Source organism: Geotrypetes seraphini, chromosome 6, assembly GCF_902459505.1.
Source record: "Geotrypetes seraphini chromosome 6, aGeoSer1.1, whole genome shotgun sequence".
NCBI classification, from domain to species: domain Eukaryota; kingdom Metazoa; phylum Chordata; class Amphibia; order Gymnophiona; family Dermophiidae; genus Geotrypetes; species Geotrypetes seraphini.
The window spans coordinates 184,126,166-184,147,394 of NC_047089.1; the positions used below are offsets into that span (position 1 = coordinate 184,126,166).

The 21,229-nt window shown below is 41.7% G+C and overlaps 1 protein-coding gene across 10 annotated transcripts in view; it reads left to right on the forward strand.

Moving 5' to 3' along the window:
• Positions 1 to 21,229, forward strand: part of PAX8 (paired box 8) — a 154,783-nt gene that overhangs the window by 75,570 nt on the left and 57,984 nt on the right. For 5 of the 10 annotated variants that reach the window (XM_033949357.1, XM_033949359.1, XM_033949361.1 and 2 more), the window contains 5 exons: positions 4,238 to 4,403; positions 10,168 to 10,368; positions 12,531 to 12,619; positions 13,898 to 14,023; positions 14,756 to 14,931. In XM_033949357.1, the coding sequence (XP_033805248.1) occupies positions 4,238 to 4,403; positions 10,168 to 10,368; positions 12,531 to 12,619; positions 13,898 to 14,023; positions 14,756 to 14,931 (758 nt within the window). The remainder of the gene's footprint in view (positions 1 to 4,237; positions 4,404 to 10,167; positions 10,369 to 12,530; positions 12,620 to 13,897; positions 14,024 to 14,755; positions 14,932 to 21,229) is intronic. The other 5 variants (XM_033949358.1, XM_033949362.1, XM_033949365.1 and 2 more) reach the window with 1 other exon arrangement.

Genomic DNA, 21,229 nt, shown 5'->3' on the forward strand with positions numbered 1-21,229 from the left:
TTCTAGAGAGGGTACCGTTAACCACTACCCTCTGAAGTCTGCCACTAAGCCAATCTTTAACCCATGCAGTTAGAGTCTTTCCCAGCCCCATCGAATTCATCTTGTTCACCAGCCTGCGATGTGGGACGCTGTCAAAAGCCTTGCTGAAGTCCAGGTATACGACGTCCAAGGACTTTCCTGAGTCCAGCCTTCTTGTTACCCAGTCAAAGAAGCTGATAAGATTGGATAAGATTGGGGGCAAACAACTCAGACTATTAAGTTTGCTCTGGCTTCATAACTCATCCCAGTGAATTCTGATCCTTAAAGTCCTCTCCATTGTCTTTAAAAAAGTAAAACCCAGAATGCACTGGGAGACAAGTAAAAAAAACCAAAACCTGATGCTGGCTTCATGTTGCATTCTTTAACCTGGATAAATTGAAAATTCTGCTGTTTTTCCAAGCTAAGGATAAGCTGAGTCAGACCTGGTGTTCACTACTACGAGGAGGCTTCAGGTCATCTGGATCTGGCTGAGCCCATCCTTTCTTGGCTCCTTTAGGTAGGAAGTTTAGTTCTATATTTCTTACAGAAATTGGAGCACTTTGGGGGCACTTCTTTAAGCAGGATCTCATTGTAGGCGCTCTGATGCCATGTGGTGACAGCCACTTCTATAATGGCATGTGAGCATCCAGATTCCATTATAGCATAATAATATGAGCCAGTATCAGAGCAACTTACATTTAAACACCTGCAGGTACTTGGCATAACTGCAGGCACCTATTTAGACTTGGCATAACTGCAGGCCCCTAGATTTAGCAAAGGAACACATAACTCACAGTATTCTTTAAATTACATGTGTAATTGGGAGCCCCGCCTATGTCCTCATGCTCTGCCCATGTCACAACCCCGTGCATTTGCATACTATCCCCCAGATTCTATAAATAGTGTAAAAATTTATGAACACTTCCACTTGTATAAATCAAGGATCTTAACTATAATATGGACTTGAGGAGTTGCGTATATATTTTCCTTTTGATATAGAATTCTTATTTGTTGTATTGTAAAAAAAAAGAAAACCTTCTCTGTATCATTATGTTTAAAATTGATAAATAAAAAATAATAATTTATGTATACAAAATTACGTGCTATCCTGAGATATGTGCACAACTAAATTGCCTAAGAAGCCAATAAGTGCCAATAATGATGATAATCAATTATTGGCATTAATTGATAACAGTTTGGATTTGCGCACACCTCCTGCTATGCACTAATCAATTTAAAAGGGGGCGTGGCTATGAGAGGAGCATGGGTGAGTCAGGGGCATTCACTAAAGAAGCACGCAGTATTACTGAATATCAGGGATCTGTACTTAAATTAAGCGCCAGGATTTGCATCAGGTTTCTTCAGCTGGTGTAAATCCTCATGCCCAAATTGGTGTGAAAATCAGCTCTAAGACCTATTCTATAAATGGCATCCAATGCAGAGTACTAGTGTAAGGAAAGAGTAGAAATAACTCAATATAAAGTAGTATGAAGGGACTATGAGGTATGAAACTCCAATTATACAACGTTAAACAGCAAAACAGGTAGCGGAAAAGGCCTCAGTTAAAGCCCAACAGGACTAGGGAATGCTAATAGTACAGAACAAGTAAGCAAACCCGTAACGGTTACTGGCCACCAAAAACTCCACCTATTATGTTTCAAATAATGTAATTATAGGAGTATCACCTCATCAGTCCCAGGAAAATGCAGTCTATTATTGGTAAGTCCAGGGCCGGATTTAGATGAAAAGAGGCCCTAGGCTATTCCACTTATGAGGCCCTTTCACCTCCCATTTTTAAGTTTGTAAATTACATGAGAGATAATAAAATACATCATTACTGTGATATTTAAATAAAAAAAAGTCGAGAACATTTATTTGGACATTTATTCTCCGCACCACATATAATTCACTGTTTTTAGAATAGTGTAATTTTAATTTTGCTAACAATTTGAATGTAGGCCCCTCTTGAGCTTGAGGCCCTAGGCTGAAGCCTAGTTAGCCTATAGGAAAATCCGGCCCTGGGTAAGTCCCATGCAGGCAACACATGCAAAACTGAGGATTCAAAACCACTTTTCACAAACAGTTGCTCTTAAGGTTGCATGCCGTGATGACCAGACATCAAACTGCAGCCTTTTTCTCCAACTGTTTTCTTGTATAATTGGAGTTTCACCTCATTGTCCCCAGAAGAGAGTGGACCTCTTACTACTTTATACCTAATGTAGAGTGCCATTTATAGTATAGCGCTCTATGTGGATTTTCTCAGCACCATTTTTTGAGTGCCATTTACAGAATCTAGTCCTTAATCACATATGGACTAGCACTTAGGGTGCTAGTAGGCATAAGTACAACTTTTTTTGTGCCCACACATGTACAAAGAGATGTCTGTTCAGTTAAGTGCCATTGAAAAGGACTGGTTAGCCCTGAACAGGCAGTTTAACCAGCAAAGGAGCTAAAATTTAATGCTAAGAAATGCAAGGGCATGCATTTGGGCTGCAAAAACCCAAAGGAATGGTACAGTTTAGGGGGTGAAGAACTTATGTACATGACAGTAGAGCGGGACTTGGGTGTGATTGTATCTGATGACCAAACAGGTTGGATAGGTGACGGTGAAAGCTAGAAGGATGCTAAGATGCATAGGGAGAGGAAAAAGGAGGTATTGATGCCCCTGTATAAGACTCTGGCGAGACCTCATTTAGAATATTGTGTACAATTCTGGAGGCTGCACCTTCAAAAAGATATAAAAAGGATAGAGTCGGTCCAGAGGAAGGCTACTAAAATGGTGCATAGTCTTTGTTATAAGGCGTATGGGGACAAACTTAAAGATTTCAATATGTATACTTTGGAGGAAAGACAGGAGAGGAGAGATATGATAGAGACATATATACTCAAATATGTCGATCCAGGTATAAGACAAAATACCCTTTTTCCCCCAAAAAAGGAAGAAAAAAAGATTGACTCGAATATAAGATGGGAAGGGGGGGATTAAATATTCATGTGCCCTGCCAGGATCTATGCCCTGACCCCCCTTCCTCCCCTGCCAGGCTCTAGCAGGCTGGTTCTATCAGGCTCTATCACTCAGCTCCCCTCACTCCCTGCCAGGCTCTGCATCCAGGAGGGAGGTTGGAGAGAGATTTAAAAATTGTCAGAGTTGGCTGGGACAGGAGACGGGAGGGATCCCTCCTAGGCCAGCGGAGGCCTGCAACAAGTCTGGGAGGGGGTAGGTGGGCGCTGACCCAAATATAAGATGAGACCACCCATTTTGGGGCTTTTTTTTAGCCCAAAAATCTTGTCACATATACGGTAAATATCTGTGTGACATAAATGCGCAAGAAAGGAAGCACTGGAATGAGAAGGCATAGGATGAAGTTAAGAGGTGATAGGTTCAGGAGTAATCTAAGGAAATACTTTTTTACAGAAAGGGTGGTAGACACGTGGAACAGTCTCCCAGAAGAGGTGGTGGAGACAGAGACTGTGTATGAATTCAAGAAAGCGTGGGATAGGCATGTGGGATCTCAGAGAGAGGAAGAGATAATGCTTACTGCGGAAAGACAGACTGGATGGGCTATTTGGCCTTTATCTGCCTTCATGCTTCTACCTATGTTTCTATTTCTGGTTGTTAAATTGCATTGAATATTGATCTAGGTTCCGTTATAGAATACTAGATCCAGTATCAATTCGCCTGACATTTAGGTGATTCCCCTTGTTTTAGAACTGGCATAAATGTGGGCACCTAAATATGGCAGAGACTTGTGTAATTTAACTATTATGTTAGCCTAATCTTGTTTTTTAATGCCGTCACTGTTATATATAGAGACTTGTGTAACTCATAGTATTCTGTAAGCTACCACTCATAAGTTAGAGCCTGCCTAGGTCTTGCCCATGCTCTAACACCCCCTTTCCAAATATGCGCTATCCAAGATAGCCATATATTTTCAGAATAGTGCGTAGATGGCATCCTGGCATCTATGCATGTGAGTGCGCATCTATGTGCCTATAATGCTGGTATTCTAAACATTCACAAATATTAGCACCCAGTTTGTAGACTGGATGTGCTCAGCCTCTCTGTTCTTCTTGGCACGGAGCGATCTTGTAAATTTCCAGGTAGTGCAGCAAGTACTGCTGCCTCTCAGGTTCATGCATGACTAGTTTTTTTATGTCATTGGTGTCACTCTGGCTTTAACAGTGAGAATGACCCAGTCTCCCATTTCTGTTACTGCAGGCCATGGTGGAATGAATCAGCTGGGTGGAGCCTTTGTGAACGGCCGTCCCCTGCCAGAGGTGGTACGGCAGCGCATTGTAGACTTGGCACACCAGGGGGTGAGACCATGTGACATATCCCGACAGCTGCGAGTCAGCCATGGTTGCGTCAGCAAAATCCTTGGCAGGTAAGAAAGAACCAAGTTTAAGTTTTGGAGAGTATGCCCTTCTCCCTGTACCATACCTGGTGCCAAGGGAGCCCTTCTTTTCCCCCTGCTATGGGCAATGCCAACCAACATAAGGGATTGCTTCTCTTTCCTCTACAAACACACACAGACACATATATAACCTGATCAGAAGCATAGCCAGGTTTTGTTATCAGGGGGAGCAGATCTTTTGCAAAATAGGCACCAGTGCAAGGCTAAAGGGCCGATCTACCTAGGCACCATTTCATAGAAAATTCATTTCGGGAAGTGATCACTTCCCTTGCATCCCACCTGGATACACATCTGGGCCTCTTCTTCCTTCTCCTCCCTCTATTATGCCCAGTACCAACACACACTCACAAGTCCTAGCACCAAAAAACAAGCCCTCTTCCTTCATCTACCATGCTCACTGCTAGCACACACAAAAATCAGGATGTTCCCTGCCTGCTAACAGGATACTGATAAAAATTCCTTCTTCTAAAGAAACATAAGGCTGGCTTTAACCATTAGGTAAACTAGAAGGTCACTTAGGGAGGCAGCTTCTGAGTGTGTGACAAACAGCAGCTCAGCCAAAACAACATGTAACCCGTTCTAAGCTTCAAGGAGGATGGGCTAGAAATCGAAATAAATAAATACATAATAGATTCTGATAGCTGAAAGAACCATCAGCATACACTTTGATGCACTGGGAGGGTGAGTAATTTTCAAATAGACCATTTACATGCATACAGTATACTGTATAGTTATTTTCCCATGTAAATGGATTTTGGAAGCTGCACTCATTAGATATGTACATGCAAAACAAAATGTAAACATTTAAAAGTATGATATACATCTATGAATTATAACAAAATTGTGCTGGGATGATGTTGGATGATCATTTATGAAAATCTCAGGGGGGCCTGTGGGGAGGAAAGTACAAGGCTGAAAGTTTGCCTAGAGCTATAGCCATCACTCCCATTCCTCAAGAACTGCCAACAGACCAACTTTTTAGGATAGCCATAAAGAATATGGATAAGAGAAATTTGCATGCCTGCTACCTTCATTGTATGCAAATCTCATCCATATTTATTATACCAACACTACAAAGCAGGGTACAATTAACCAAATTACCTATCTCAAAAAGTATTTAATACATATAATATAACTAGACAGGTTTTTTGTTTAAATATCCAGTATTTTTATTAAATAACACATAAGAACATAGGAACTTAAGAATTGCTGCTGCTGGGTCAGACCAATGGTCCATCCTGCCCAGCAGTCCGCTCACGCGGCACCCCCAAGGTCAAGACCAGTGCTCCAAATGAGTCCAGTCTCACCAGTTTAGCATGAACTTGTCCAACTTTGTCTTGAAACCTTGGAGGGTGTTTTCCCCTATAACAGACTCCGGAAGAGCATTCCAGTTTTCTACCACTCTCTGGGTGAAGAAGAATTTCCTTACATTTGTACGGAATCTATCCCTTTTCAACTTCAAAGAGTGTCCTCTCGTTCTCCTTACCTTGGATTGGGTGAACAGTCTGTCTTTCTCTACTAAGTCTATTCCCTTCAGTATTTTGAATGTTTCGATCATGTCCCCTCGCAGTCTCCTCTTTTCAAGGGAGAAGAGGCCCAGCTTCTCCAATCTCTCACTGTACGGCAACTCCTCCATCCCCTTAATCATTTTAGTTGCTCTTCTCTGGACCCTTTCGAGTAGTACCGTGTCCTTCTTCATGTACCAGTGCTGGACGCAGTACTCCAGGTGAGGGCGCACCATGGCCCGATACAGCGGCATGATAACCTTCTCTGATCTGTTCGTGATCCCCTTCTTGATCATTCCTAGCATTCTGTTCGCCCTTTTTGCCGCCACAGCGCATTGTACAGATGGCTTCATGGACTTATCAATCAGAACTCCCGTCCCTTTCCTGGGAAGTCTCTCCAAGACCTGCCCCAGACATCCTGTATTCGTGCATGAGATTTTTGTTCCCGACATGCATCACTTTGTACTTATCCACATTGAACACAAATCTTAACACTATATTATACATTAAACATAAATGAATCCATATTGCACTTCCAGTTACTAAAATCTGTATTATCCCACAATACATTGGAAGAAAACCTGGAGCTTGTACTCAGTCCATTCACAAGCCTTTTCTGATGAAAATAAAGCTGTTCCACATCATAATCTGTGTGTATTATTTCATTTCTCCAGTATTCATAGATTACAGTTAATTCAGAATATTGCTGCGAAGCTGATCTTTGGAAAACATAAATTTGACCATGTGACCCCTTTGCTTCAGAGTCTTCATTGGCTCCCGGTTTATTTTAGAATTCAATTTAAATGCGCTTCCAAGTTCCAAGTTTCCAAGTTTATTATAAAAATTTGATTAATCGCCTATCACATTTTCTAGGCGATGTACAATTTCATAAATAATTAAATAGGGGTGACAAATCTTAACAAACAATATTCAAGATGAATTAAAACTAATAAATACAAACTTTGCTATACATAGTTTAACTTATACATATAATTTCAAGGCGAGGGAAAAATCATTAAAGGGTTACAATCAATATTAATGTAAAAACATTTAAGGAAAGAACAATAGGAAGGGCAACAGATAAAATTTATATTAATATACAAAGTAAAAAGTGAAAAGTAAGCAAGTCTTTGAAATTTATTCATTAAAAGCATCGTTAAAAAGGAAACTCTTGAGTTTGGATTTAAATTTATCTAAGTTCTTTTCCTCTCTAAGAAATAGTGGGAGGTCATTCCAAGATTGGGGAGCTGTTATTGAAAAAATGGTGTGACGCCTTGTATTGATAACTTTCAGAGAGGGCTTGTATTTTTTTTTAAATTCTACATGGTGTCTTTAATCCTCTTATTCCTTTATTTTGGAATGTTTACCGATTCTCCTTTGTAAGAAGTATCCAACAGTTTAAACTCTCCCTTCCTTCTAAAAAAGGGATTAAAGGAGTCAAGATCTTCAGTCAATCTTTGGTCTTTAAACTCTCAACTCTGGAATGATCTCCCCTTTTTTTAAGGAGTTCCAGTTCATTTCAATTTTTCCGTAAATCTTTAAAAACTACTCTATTTGCCAAACATTTTGAAAACTAATTCTTTTGAATTTTGCTATTATCTTCTATTTATCATTTGTAAATCATTCCCTGTTTATTTAATTGCTGTAAACCGAGTCGAGCCTTCTTAGAATGATGACTCGGTATACAAAGTTAAGCTTTAGTTTAGTTTAGTTTATTCTCCAATGTTCCAAGAAGCACGGGTACACAAGCCTACTCTCCCCTCAGACAGGATACAAACAGTGGGCTTGTGTACCTGTGCAGTTGCTAATCTATAATGAAATGAAGTAGTAAAGAAGTTGAAAACCTGCCACAGTTTCAGCTCCTGAAGACACTGTAATAGCGAAACGTGGTGCTACGTCAGGCTGGCTGGACACAGTCTGAATTGGAGCGAGAAGGCATTATAACAGCTTTGTCTAAGAATCAATATATGCTTGTTGGAACATTGGCGAATACTGGAGAAATGGAATAATACACACAGACTATGATGTGAAATAGCTTTATTTTCATCAGAAAAGGCTTGTGAATGGACTGAGTACAAGCTCCAGGTTTTCTTCCAATATATTGTGGGATAATACAGATTTTAATAACTGGAAGTGCAATATGGATTCATTTATGTTTAATGTATAATATAGTGCTAAGATTTCTGTTATTTAATAAAAATACAGTATATTTAAATAAAAAAAACCTGTCTAATCCATATTTATTAGGGATATCCTGAAAACCTGACCTGTTGGCAGCCCCTGAGTTCTGGGCATGAAGACCACTGAATAAGCCCTAGATCAGGAATGCTTGACAATGAAACTTCTCCCAGTTTTTTAATGTTTGATACCCATCACAAAGTTCTGATAGATTCGCCATTCTTTGCATCATGTCACTTGCAGACCTCCACAAATAGAGGGGGCAATTTTCTGTAGCTTGTGCTGCTTCAAAGTACGAGCATACTCATGGTCCCAAGAATCTTGAGGAAACTGTCCATATAGTTTCCTTCTGAAAATTACTTACAAGGTATGTAGGTATCAAAGCAAAGACAACTTTTACATCTGATAATTCTGTGACTGGTAGAATGAGGGCAGCAAATCTGTGCAAATTGCCCCTCCCTTTCCCCTTAATTGCCCTTATATTGTTTACCCACTGTCAGGGGGACGGTTTTCAACTGGGATAATCTGGATGGATAAATCCCTTTCAAAATTGCCTTTGATATAGATAAAAGTTTGACTGATTTCAAATGAAGGGAAAGCAAGATTGTCCTAATGATGAGAAGGAGCTAAGCACAGGGCCTTCAGAAGGAAGGGACAAAATGGAATCCATGCCACTGTTACTACATCAGATTCCTGTGTGTGTTTGTTGTTGGTTTACATCATCAGAGGGGGACCAGCTGGCTGGCTGCATCATCAGAGGAGGACCCCATTACTACCCAATATGCTGTTACACTTGATAGCCGGCCTAGGTAGAGGGTATGCTTAGTCTAGATGATAAACAATTAGAGGAATCGTTAAAAGTTCATGATTTATTTTGCTTCATAGGCTTTTATGGGGAAGTTGTAATTAGCCAAACCTCATACTTAGAAACAACACCAGGAAATATTTTTGTAATGAAAAAAGTGGTCAAGTGCCTGGAATATACTCACAACGGTGTGAAAGACAAAACAAGTAACAGAATTTTAAAAACACAGAGGATTCCTGGTAGCAAGAAGATGTCCTGGGATATCCTACATGGGTTCCATCAATATTGAAAGAGCACATTTATAAATGTTCTCAACATGGATCTCCAGAATCAGAATTATTTTCTATGAACCCAATATAGGTATTACAAGAAAACTTTGCTTACCCCCCCCCCCCTTTACAAACCCACAAAAGTGTTTTTTAGTGCAGGCCGGCTCACTGAATGTTCTACGCGGCTTCTGACACTCATAGTAAATGACAGCAGATAAAGAGCATTATGATCCAGCTAGTCTGCCCAGTAAGGTGACTAGAGTTGTACCTACCACTCCATGCAGGTTATATCCTTCTGTGCCCTTGTTTGGGGTTGTAACTTGCTCTATACCTTTTGTCTAGATTCCTTCTGACCTAGGCCCTTCTCCATGACACTAAAAGACCTAAAACTCCCCTTCTGAGTCATTAATGAGATCCTGCTGAGTCAGTAATGGAGACCTATTTTCCTCCCCTTTCTGAGTAATTAATAAGAAAAATTCCCAAACTGCTCCCCATGAATTATGAATCAGAAGGTTTCCCCTTTATCACACTGCATGATTGCCAAGTAAGGGGATCTTTCCCTGCTGAGTCATTGAGGGATGTGACTCCATACTTCTTATGCATTGAATGAGATCTGTTCACTTTAAATAGCTAAAATGGGTAACAATGATATAAAAGAACATGGTGAACATTGTGGAGATAAATGACACTGTCTTCCTAGAAAGTCACTTTTGCATTAAGAGGCTGTTGAGTTATATGCCACCTATCAAGGAAAATGAGGATACACTGAGGAGAAGGGACCTCAAAAAGTCAAGAAAAATTAAGCTTGATAAATGTGATTGAGATAAATCAATGAAAGAACAAGGAAGATCTGAAAGAGTCATTCTGAATATAACCATTGTGAAGTTGCTCCCCTTTTAAACAAGGTTTAGAGCTCCTTCCATCTTCCTCTGTTTCTTGCTATGTATTAGGTAATTATACTCCTGTCTCTATTGGAGTAGGTACTACGAGACTGGAAGTATACGGCCAGGTGTGATTGGTGGCTCCAAACCAAAGGTGGCAACTCCCAAAGTCGTGGAGAAAATTGGAGACTATAAACGTCAGAACCCAACAATGTTTGCCTGGGAGATTCGGGACCGCCTCCTAACAGAGGGTATATGTGACAATGATACAGTTCCCAGCGTCAGCTCAATAAACAGGTAATGAAGAAGAAGTGTGTGTGTGTATGGGAGGGGGTGGGGGAGTAAAGGCAAAATGTGGTGAATACAGAAGAAGGGCAAACTAGAAGCTATATTAGAAGGACCCCGAAGGGACAATCTGGAGAATCTCTCTCAATCTTCTGGATTTCACATTGCAAAAGACCATGTTTTCTACTGAGTGTGATTCATTGAAATTCCAGAAATGAAAGCACAAAATGGAACACAAGTTTCTGGATGTCCAGGAGATATTGTTGGAAGAAATTGCTCGTACATGTCTCAACAGTTTGCTCTAAGGTTTAGATACCCATACCTATTGTGTCCATCAATTTAGGACCCCTTATGAAGGCATTGTATTTGCCAAAACATGGACTGTGTTGGGTCCTGACCTCACTTTTGTGAGGTTGTACCATCAGTGATACAGTGTGTACTTATACAAATCCTGAGGCTGCTTTGACTTGTTTTTATATGACTATTTGAAATGAGAAATTAATAGATAAACAATATCTCCTGGACATCCGGAAACTAGTACTCCACTTTGTGCTTTCATTTCTCGACTTTGTTGGTGGAACACTGGTTCTTCTGTTGCTTTGCCTGGATCTGCTATTCATGGAAATTCCTCCAAGATTTTAGTGTTCAATGGAAAATTCCATCCCTTGTTCACAATGCAAATGCTTGGATGCTCCTATCAAGACTTACCTTGCTAGGGAAAATACCCTGAATTCTATTTATGCAGATCTCTCAGAGGCCCTGCAGGACCTCCCGGTGAAGGAGACAGTGGCTTCTAATGCATACAATACAGATCTCTGGGAGTTCCTGCTTAATCTCATAGTTTCAGAGGTAGTGGTCTCCATTGCACAGAAAGCAGAGGTCATATTCTCCTGGATTCTAAATATGGCGCCTAACATTAGGTGCTACTTCTGCACTGAATTTTCCATGCAGAAAAGCATTCTGATGGATGCAAAGCACCAAAATGGGACAGAAATGGCAGATCTGTGTGAAAGCACACTTCTGCGCCCATTTATAGAATAGTGCTTAAATGTTTCCAAGCTAATCTGCAAAGCAAATCCACAAGGAGCCAAAAAGGAGGTCCATAACAAGAGGTTTATTGCTGAAGTATCACATGCCAGATGTGCGTGCAAATTTTAATGAGTATCAATTAACATCAGTTGGTTCTTTGTATCACAACACACAGGGGAAACAAATCCACAACAGATAGAATGATAGGGAAAATGGAATTGTCCAATAAGAAAAGGTGCAAAAAAAATGTCTTTCAACTCATCTGATCAATCAGGTAATCCTTTATTCTTCCAAAAATACTCGACCCGACATGTACATGTTTCGGCCCTACGGCCTGCGTCAGGAGTCTATAGGCAATGTATAAAGTCATATGAACATATATAAAAAGACATATAAACACATTTAAATATTATAAAATATATTATAAAAGAAACAGCAATATTAATTTACCAATGCACACAACCATATATTTTAATACACCAATCATAAATAATAATCCACCAAGACATAAAAATAATATTGCATAAATATAAATGTATGAAAATTATCATTATGCTTGTTCTAGGACAATAGCTATTTCAGTGGCTGGGATAAATTTGTGGAATAATGCCTAATGATACCCAAGGCCGACATAGGCATGGTTTCCCCTGGAAATAGCCTTGGGTGTCCGTAAACATCCCTATGCGTCTCTATAGGTGTGAGACAAACACCTTAAATGTAGGCCTGTAAAATGCTGGCCTCATTTAAGGTATCTGTTAGAAAAAAAAAATGATTCTCTACAGGACGCCAATGCATAATTGACATACGATTGGTGTCCTTTAAAGAATCAAGACCCTTGGGCACGCACACGCCAATCTGGGCACCATATTTAGAATCCAGGGGATAGTGTGCACTCCTTTCCAAAGAGTATATTCTCTTGACAATATTTATTCTGGAATTTAAAGCAAAACAAGAAAATAATGATACAAAACAAGGTCTCTTTCCATTTAGTGTAGCATGTGCATGTCAATATGCCTATCTCCATTAATCTGGATATCTGGTCCTTAGTCTTTTTCTGTAACACATCCATATTCCCAGCCTTCAGAACTTGGAGTCACTTCACTTTTTTTTTCATCTTCCTTGTCTTTCTCTTTTCTTAATAACAGAATTATCCGCACCAAAGTGCAGCAGCCTTTCAATCTCCCCATGGAAAACTGTGTGGCTACCAAGACACTCAGCCCAGGACACACTCTGAGTATGTACTGTGTGGTTTGTTCTGATACACTTCCATTTGTAGGTTTCATGAATGGAGAAACTGAAGCAAACTAATGAGAATGTAGTCAAAGAGTCCTTCTGAGTAGAGAATGACACGGGGACACATTTTTCCCCAGGCCCCGGGGGAACTCATTTTCCTGTCCCGTCCCTGCAAATTCTTTTCCTGTCCCTGCCCCATTCCTGCAAGCTCCATCTTCATCTGCACAAACCTCAAACACTTTAAAATCATAAGTGTTGGAGGCTTGTGCAGTTAAGGCAGAGCTTACAGGAATGGGGCAGGGACAGTGAGAAAATATGCGGGCACATGATGGGGAAATCGAGTTCCTGCAGGGACAGGAAAATTTGGCCCCGTGTCATTCTCTACTTCTGAGCTCTTGAAGAGAGAAAGTAGCTTGGTTGGCATGAATAGTGAGTGATCACACCTTCTTCCAACCCCCCCTACCCTTAAATATTATAACCCTCGTTGCAGCTTTTCTGGGAAATGAACTATAGAGAATGTTCAGTAATTATCCATTGGAGGAACTTTCCTAAGAACTGAGGCACAGAAAGCATTCAGTAATTATCACTCTATGCAGTCAACAAAACCTTAATCCCATAATACTAACTGCAAGTTTCCTAGGATCTGGTCCAGGGAAAATATTTCCTAGAAGAAAAAAATACAGTCCCATAGCCCTCACTGTAAATTTTCCAGAACTTTGAATGTAGTGGTAGTGAGGGTTTTGAAACTAGCCCATGTCAGGAAGTTTTTAAAAGATCTTTTGCATAGATTCTTCATATTGGATTGAGATAGTAAAGAGGTCCCTTCTTCCCTATCTGTGTGAAGTTAGTTCGTATGTTTTGTTATGTGTTTTACTAACCTACCCTGGTCTTGTTTAGTACTTCCAATTTTTATTTGTTTTTATGGAATTTTTTACATTGTATACCGCCTAGAAATTTGATTAAGCGGTATAAAACTTTTTTAAGAAACTTGAAACTTGAAAGTCAGGAATGAATATAATATTTACAGGCAATAAGTAAGAATAATTTCTTAACCATCCCTAGGTGCCAGCATGCATTGCCTTGTCTTAGGAATATCTGAATTTAAGAGCTCTCTTCTCCTTGCCCCTTCCAGAAGATTTAGAGAAGGACAATTAATTTCAAATAAAAAGTCTTGCTGTCCAACCTAGTGAAAGCCCTCCTTACAACATATTCTAAGCATAAGTGGGTAACATGTATAGTCTTTTTAGATCTCATGTAAATTTGTTTGTCTTCATTCTAGTCCCTAGTTCTGCAGTGACACCTCCAGAATCCCCTCAGTCTGACTCCCTGGGGTCTACCTACTCCATCAATGGTCTCCTGGGAATTGCACAGCCTGGCAGTGACGGCAAGCGCAAGTTGGATGACAGTGAGTCTACCTCATGGCTAGCCTAGCTATTGAATCCAATGTTACCACAAACTTCAAAAGGAAATCATGGGTTGTAAAAGGTGGAAGTTTTATATGATTCCTCTTCAGTTCTACTCATCCTTTTCCCCACTTTCCCCTGACTTCTGCTCCTCATCTATTCTCCCTCCCAACCTCAATCTCTTCTCTCTCTTTCTCTACTACCATTTCTTCTCTATGACTCTCTCTCTCTATAACACATCACTTTCCAAGTGCTCTACAATAATCACCTGCCTCACATAAACTCAATAATCACATGGTCGCCTTAAATTAATTTGAGGGTCAGATGCAACAAATTATAAGTAAATTAGGACCATGCTGAAACTTGCAAGGAAATGGCCTTGTCAAACAATGGGCAATCTACTTTCCCATCATTCTGTAGATGTGCGTAGATTTTCCTGGGATCACTGTGGTAGTTTTAAACTCTTGGTATTGGCTATGTTGCTCTTTTCTTCCAAACCCAGTAGGTTTTGCAGTCAGAGCACTTCGTAAACAGCAGCTGCTTCTGAGATATATCACCTAGCTATCAACAGTAATGCCTTCAGAGCAATGCCTATAGAGCAGATGGGAGAGGGAAGGGACAAAAGAAAGTGAATAAGGATACATAGTGAACGACAGAGTTTGGATTTGAGCTCATGGTCAGGGGACTGTTCAGTAGGCAAAGGCTGTGATTGGTGTGGTGTTTTCTTTCCTCAGGTGACCAGGAGAGCTGCAGACTCAGCATAGATTCTCAGAGTAGTGGTGGAGGCCCCCGGAAGCACCTCCGCACTGACACCTTCAGCCAGCATCACTTGGACTCTTTGGAGTGCCCCTTCGAGAGGCAACATTACCCAGAATCCTACGCTTCACCAAGCCACGCCAAAGGGGAACAGGTTAGTCAATAATAGGGAATGGGTATAAAACTCAATCCATTGGGAAGGATAAATGATGGCTGATAACTGCCTTTCATAAGTCTGTAAAGAGAATCCTTCGCATCTCCCATTTCATTTTCCCAGGGGTCAAGGTGTTTTCTCTAACTGATGATTGTTTGAGATGTATTGATGAACTAATTTGAGAGAGTGCTGGACCACAGATTTCTATTTTATGGAGAAAAGTGGCTTCTTGATACCTAGACTGTGGTGCACTGGAGGAATGCTGTAAGGTGAAACATCCATTAGTGAAGTGTATTTGTGGAGTAATGGAGGTTGGGACATACAAAACTAAAGGGGTCCTGTAAAGTTCTCAGCCTAACCAACCAACTTCCTAAATGCTGAGCGTTATATTGTCACTGTAGCTACAAAGAGCGTTATCTTATTTTGTTAAGTGCCAATTTGCAGAAACAAAATTCTATGTTTTGATATTGTTTCAGATCATTGGTTGAACCATATGCACGCCATTCTCTTCTTGGTTGAGCTGAGAACTTTTCAGCACCTCCTCGTTCAATGGTGGAGCACTGGAAGGTGGGGAAGAGATCACATTCCATCCTGATACTGAGAAAAGGAAGCTCTGACAGTGATTGATTCTCAAATCAGGAAGGGAGTTTCCAAAGGAGACAACATGGAGAGAAGAAAGAAAATACTATCAGAGGACAGAAGATGTTATGAAACTGTAAGGGCTTAATGAAGACATGGGCAAACTATGGCCCACGGGCCATATGTGGCCCGTTTAATGTTTTAAACCGGCCTGCCATGGCAATGTGTATTTTCCTCCCTCCCTTCCATGAAGCCGATGCAATCCGCGGCGCTCCGGGATTCTGAAGCTGTCACGTACCGGGCCCTGAGTCACCTTTTAGGGGATGGGGATCTCCTGTTGCTCAGCATTTCCCTTTCCGGGCCTGGGCTCAGCTGATGGTTTTCTGTGTTGCGCGTGGAAGGGGGAGAGGAGGCCGAGGCTGGGCTTTGTGCCTGGCACCGCTGTGCGCTACACCCCAGACCCAGCCCAGAGCTGAAGTTGGGGGCCCTGGAGCTGTGGAGCACAAAGAACCTGCTGCCTGTCTCTGTGGATTATCTTTGTCCAGCCGAGGAGACCAGCTGGTGTTGGGGGGCCCAAGTCAGAGGCAGAGAGCTTGGAGAACACCAGCTGCTCTGAGGAGGATCTGAACAGCCTGGAGCCACTGGGGAGAGTCCGACCGCAGCTGCCTGAGCCACTGTGGCCCAGTGCCCAATGCCAGACCATGACCGATAGGGACGTGGAGTGAGGATTATGCAGAGGCAGACCAAGTCATGCGGGTGCTGGGAGCTCCTGCAGGAAGATCCTCTTCACCCGCACAAAAAGCTGCAATGGGTTTGGCGATGTCTTTGACCAGAGGATGGCTTGAGGCTTGGCTGCCTCAGCTGGCAGCTTGACTAATGCATCCGGTCCTGCAATCAGGGGCAGGAAGCACAAAGGGTGCTGGAGGGAGGGATGGAGGAAAGGAACAGATGCCGAAGAGAAATGGGGAAGAGAGGGTGGGGAGTAGACGCTGAAGGGAAATGGGGAACAGAAAGTGGGGAGAAGACGCTGAAGGGAAATGGGGAAGAGAGAGTGGGGACTGGGGAGAAGAAGCTGCTGAGGGAAAATGGGGAAGAGAGAGTGGGGAGAAGACGCTGAAGGGAAATGGGGAACAGAGAGTGGGGAGAAGACGCTAATGGGAAATGGGGAAGACGCTGCTGAAGGGAAATGGGGAAGAGAGAGTGGGGAGAAGATGCTGCTGAAGGGAACTGGCAGAGAGAAGGCAGACAGTGAATGGAAAGAATTCAATGAGGTGAAGATGAGGAAAGCAGAAACCAAACAAGAAAGGTAGAAAATAAATTCTATTTATTTTATTTTTTCTTGCTTTAGGATAAAGTGGTATAATAGTTGTGTTGATAAACATTTATAAACAAAGCCCTGTCAGCTGAATATCTCTTTTTTTAGTTCAGCAGCCAGAACTTTGATTTATAAAATGACAATTGTACAGAATATTGTTTCTTTTTATAATTTAATAAAATCAGTTCAGTATAAAACTATTCGAGCCTTGTGTGGATGGGATCAGATGGTTTGCAGGGACGGGACAGGGATGGGTCCGGCCCCTCTGTCAAATTTAAGAACTTATTGTGGCCCACGAGTGAAAAAGTTTGCCCACGCCTGGGGTAATGTATTTGGGGTAATGAGCTGAGGTACTCACAGATGGAGGAAAGGCAGAGTGAAAGGCATCTTGCTTTAAGTTGCCTTAGCAGAAAAGTGTGTAAGTTTTGATGTGCCTCGGCGCAGCTGTGCATGCAGTCCCAGCTCACAGAACATCTGCTGAGAGGCAGCAGGCATCACCATCCAGAAAATGAAAGCTTTGATGCTCCTCTCGGTGGGGGAAAGAGAAAAGGAGGGGGAGATGTGACTAAAACCTCTGAAATGGGAATGCACATTCAGAGACATAGTTCTAAGCTCAGTAGGAACCCCACACAGGAATAAGGAAAAGGAGGCAGTCTGTATACAGTATATAGCAACTAATTCTCTGTGTCTTTAAAGCAAGCTCCCTTTGTTCAAACTGACGACTACATCTCTAACATGCTGTCAGCGTCATGTGCATGTTTAAGGCAAGGAAAACAACCCACGGAATGAGAAAATGCAGGGGAAGAGGGGATGACTTTCTCTTGTAAACATAAGAAACAGAAAGGTCAATGGTGCAGTGAGAGAGGTTAGTGTCCGGGGCGGTGGCACCCTGCATCACCCAGGCGTGCATCCCCTCCCTCCCACACACACACTCTTCCCTGCCACTTGAGTGCTCCCCACTCTTTCTGCTGCTAGAGCATCCCCACCCCTCTCATCTCTCTTGAACTTTTTGCTGGTGCAAGCAGTATCTTTCATCTGCTGCTCATGCTGGCCATGTCTCCCATCTGACATCATGTCCTGGTCCTGTGACCAGGAATTGACGTCAAGTGCAAGATGCTGCTTGCGCCGGCGAATGTTTAAGAAGATACATGGAGGGGGGGGCAGGTGAGGGGGTGATGAGGAAAAGAGGTGCCAGTGCCCCCCGCAAAGATGGCACCGGGGGTAGCTTGCCTCCCACCCCCTTTTACTATGCCACTGAGCACTGTATTTCAAAGCAGTGTATACACACTAACACATGCACAGGTAAAGACTGCCTTCCATATTCCTTAATGTCTTAAAGCACTATTCACATGCACACACACATAAGCTTCATCTTCCATGCCCTTGTATTCTAAAACATTTTACATATGTAGGTCCTCATACAAGAAAACACAGATCCCCTAGTTCTCTATATGGCACTCAAAACTGTGTGAACAAATTTGGGCATGATGTTCCCTCTAAGGATTGAGTTCACATGGGCAAAGAAAGGCTGAGTTGACAGGAACAAAATTTTCCATGACATTACCTTGTGAGCACTTCTTACAGACACACATGCAAACACACACCTACATGTGCATGCTTTCCCTACTTCTTTGCCTGTGCTTTATAACCACTCTGAAGTTTACTTAGGGCTCCTTTTACGAAGCTGCGTTAGGGCATTAACGCATGGAATAGCGCGGGCTACATTGCTGCTCGCGCTAGACGCTCGGGACTCAAAGATCTCCCGTACGAAGAGAGGTTAGACAAACTGCGGCTATACTCGCTTGAGGAGCGCAGAGAGAGGGGGGACATGATCGAGACGTTCAAGTATCTCACGGGCCGCATCGTAGCGGAAGAAGATATCTTCTTTTTCAAGGGACCCATGGCAACAAGAGGGCATCCGTGGAAAATCAGAGGCGGGAAACTACGAGGTGACACCAGGAAATTCTTTTTCACTGAAAGGGTGGTTGATCGATGGAATAGTCTTCCACTGCAAGTGATTGAGGCCAGCAGCGTGCCTGATTTTAAGGCCAAATGGGATCGACACGTGGGCTCTATTCACTAGGCAAAGGTAGGGGAGGGTCATTAGGGTGGGCAGACTGGATGGGCCGTGGCCCTTATCTGCCGTCTATTTCTATGTTTCTATGTTTCTATGTAACGCCAGGAGCTGGCGTAAGTTCTAGTCACGTAGCGCGCAGTGTAGCACGCGGTAATATCCTGCGTGTGCTAAAAATGCTAGCGTACCTTAGTAAAAGGAGCCCTTAGATACTGGATGTTTAGCACAGCTTAAAAGGGAGTACTCCCCATGTATGAGCATCACTCGTTTAAAAAAAAAAAAGGAAGGGGACTCTAGGCGCACTTTTGAATAAACAAAACAACAAATCATTGCGGAGCAGATGATTGGATGGACCGGTTTGTAGTTTAATAAGGGGTAAATTCTATAAGTGGCGTCCTCATTGTAGGTGGCGGTAGACTTTCTACCGCTGTCTAACTAGCCAATTGAGACGTACGTTTTTTTTAAAAAAAAACACCCGAGGCAGGCAGCCTACACTGTAGACGTTTTTGCGAGCCTAGAGAGGCACGTAGGGCTGCCTAAGTTCACCCAAGGCTAGGCATGGGCATGGTTTCGCCCAGAAGTGGCTTAGGCGAGTTTAGGTGGCCCTAGGCATCTCCCTAGAGCTGCGATAGGCGCCTGAAATGTAGGCCAGCAAAATGCGGGTCTACATTTCAAATAGACACGGCTGCTAAACTGATGGATTTTGTCGGTTTGCCCTTTTATTTATTTTAGAATTTTATATATCGTTTAAAACTAAACATTTTACAAAATTTACATGCACAGTATTTAAAATGAACACATACTAAAAGCAAATGCATAGTTAAAAACCATATAATAAAATAAACATATAAACATAGATTGTGAGCCCACCAGGACAGATAGGGAAAATACTTGAGTACCTGATTGTAAAACCGCTTAGATAAACCTTGATAGGCGGTATATAAACATCTAATAAACTTAAAAAAAAAAACCCTTCAAGGAGATACCATAATGTGGATAAAAAGGCATCAACAAATAGCTGTGGCTTTTCACAGCAATTTTCACAGCGTCTTTTCACAGCAATTTCATTTCTGACCCACCAAGGCGTTCCATAACTTAACACCTGCGCAGGTCATTTTACCAGTCTCGACAAGTCTTGGGTTCAAAGACGTCTTCAATGGCGCTAAATTCTCAGAACGCAAAGAATACAGCAGGAAAGAATCTTTTTCACTGTCTATCAGCTGCCTCCTCCAGTACCTCTGTTACTGATGGCATTATACACAGCAAAATGATGCACCATATCAAACAGAATAGTATTTACAGTATTCTGGAAACATAAGCAGGTACTTTAACATTTGGTTCTCATTCAGCCCTCACTCCCCAGTCCACCATCTTCCTGTTGGCCATATGAACAGTAACGTTCATCAGTACTGTAACAGAAATTCTGAGGTTATTGGCAACCATAAAATAATCTACCTATCAATGTTTTAGGTAGGTTGCCGAATGGCCACCAGGCTTCAGCTCTGCTAGCCTTTAATTTGCTGTTGAGTTACCAAACGTTGCACATTATCTTAGCTGTACCTAATGGTTAGAGCAGCAGACTGAGAACTAGGGAAGAGATCTTGGACTAACTTCACATTATCTGAGTAAATTAATCCAATTATCATCTAAAAAATATTGTTCTCGAGACTCATTAATTCTCATGCACCCAAATCCCAAAGGTTTTAAATCAAAAATGAGTTATTCTGCTAATTTCATTTATCAGGCACCATTGGTTTGGAATAACTTATCTAGATATATGCAACCTTACTTTTAATTCGGGAAAGTTTTAAAAAAATTATCTGTTCAGGAAATATCTCTCTATTTAATAAGCAGGCGTAAATTATGTTTATTGTTATTATTGTTCATTTATTATTGAACTTCTTGCAATTCCAATTTTTGTTTTTTCTTATATAAGAAAACAACATTATTGTCCTTTTTGGCGAGGATATAATTTTATGATATTTTTTGCTATTGTAATTCCCCAGGATTTGCTGGTAAAGTTGTTATTGTAATCTACATAAAACCATAAGCTATTGCAGAATACAAGCATTGTTGTAATGTAATATCCTCAATTTCCCTTTTTCATTGTGTCTACCTAGAACTTGCCACCCCTTTCCCTCACCCCTGCTCTCCTATTTCACCTCTTCTTATTCCCCCATTATCTCACTAACTTTGTCTTCTTCTCCCCCATCCAGCAAGTGCCCTTTTTTAATCCCCTCCTTCCATCCTGTATGTTCCGTCTTTCTCTACCCCATTCCATCCAGCATCTGTCCCTTCTTTTCCCCACTTCTATCCAGCATCTTTCCCTC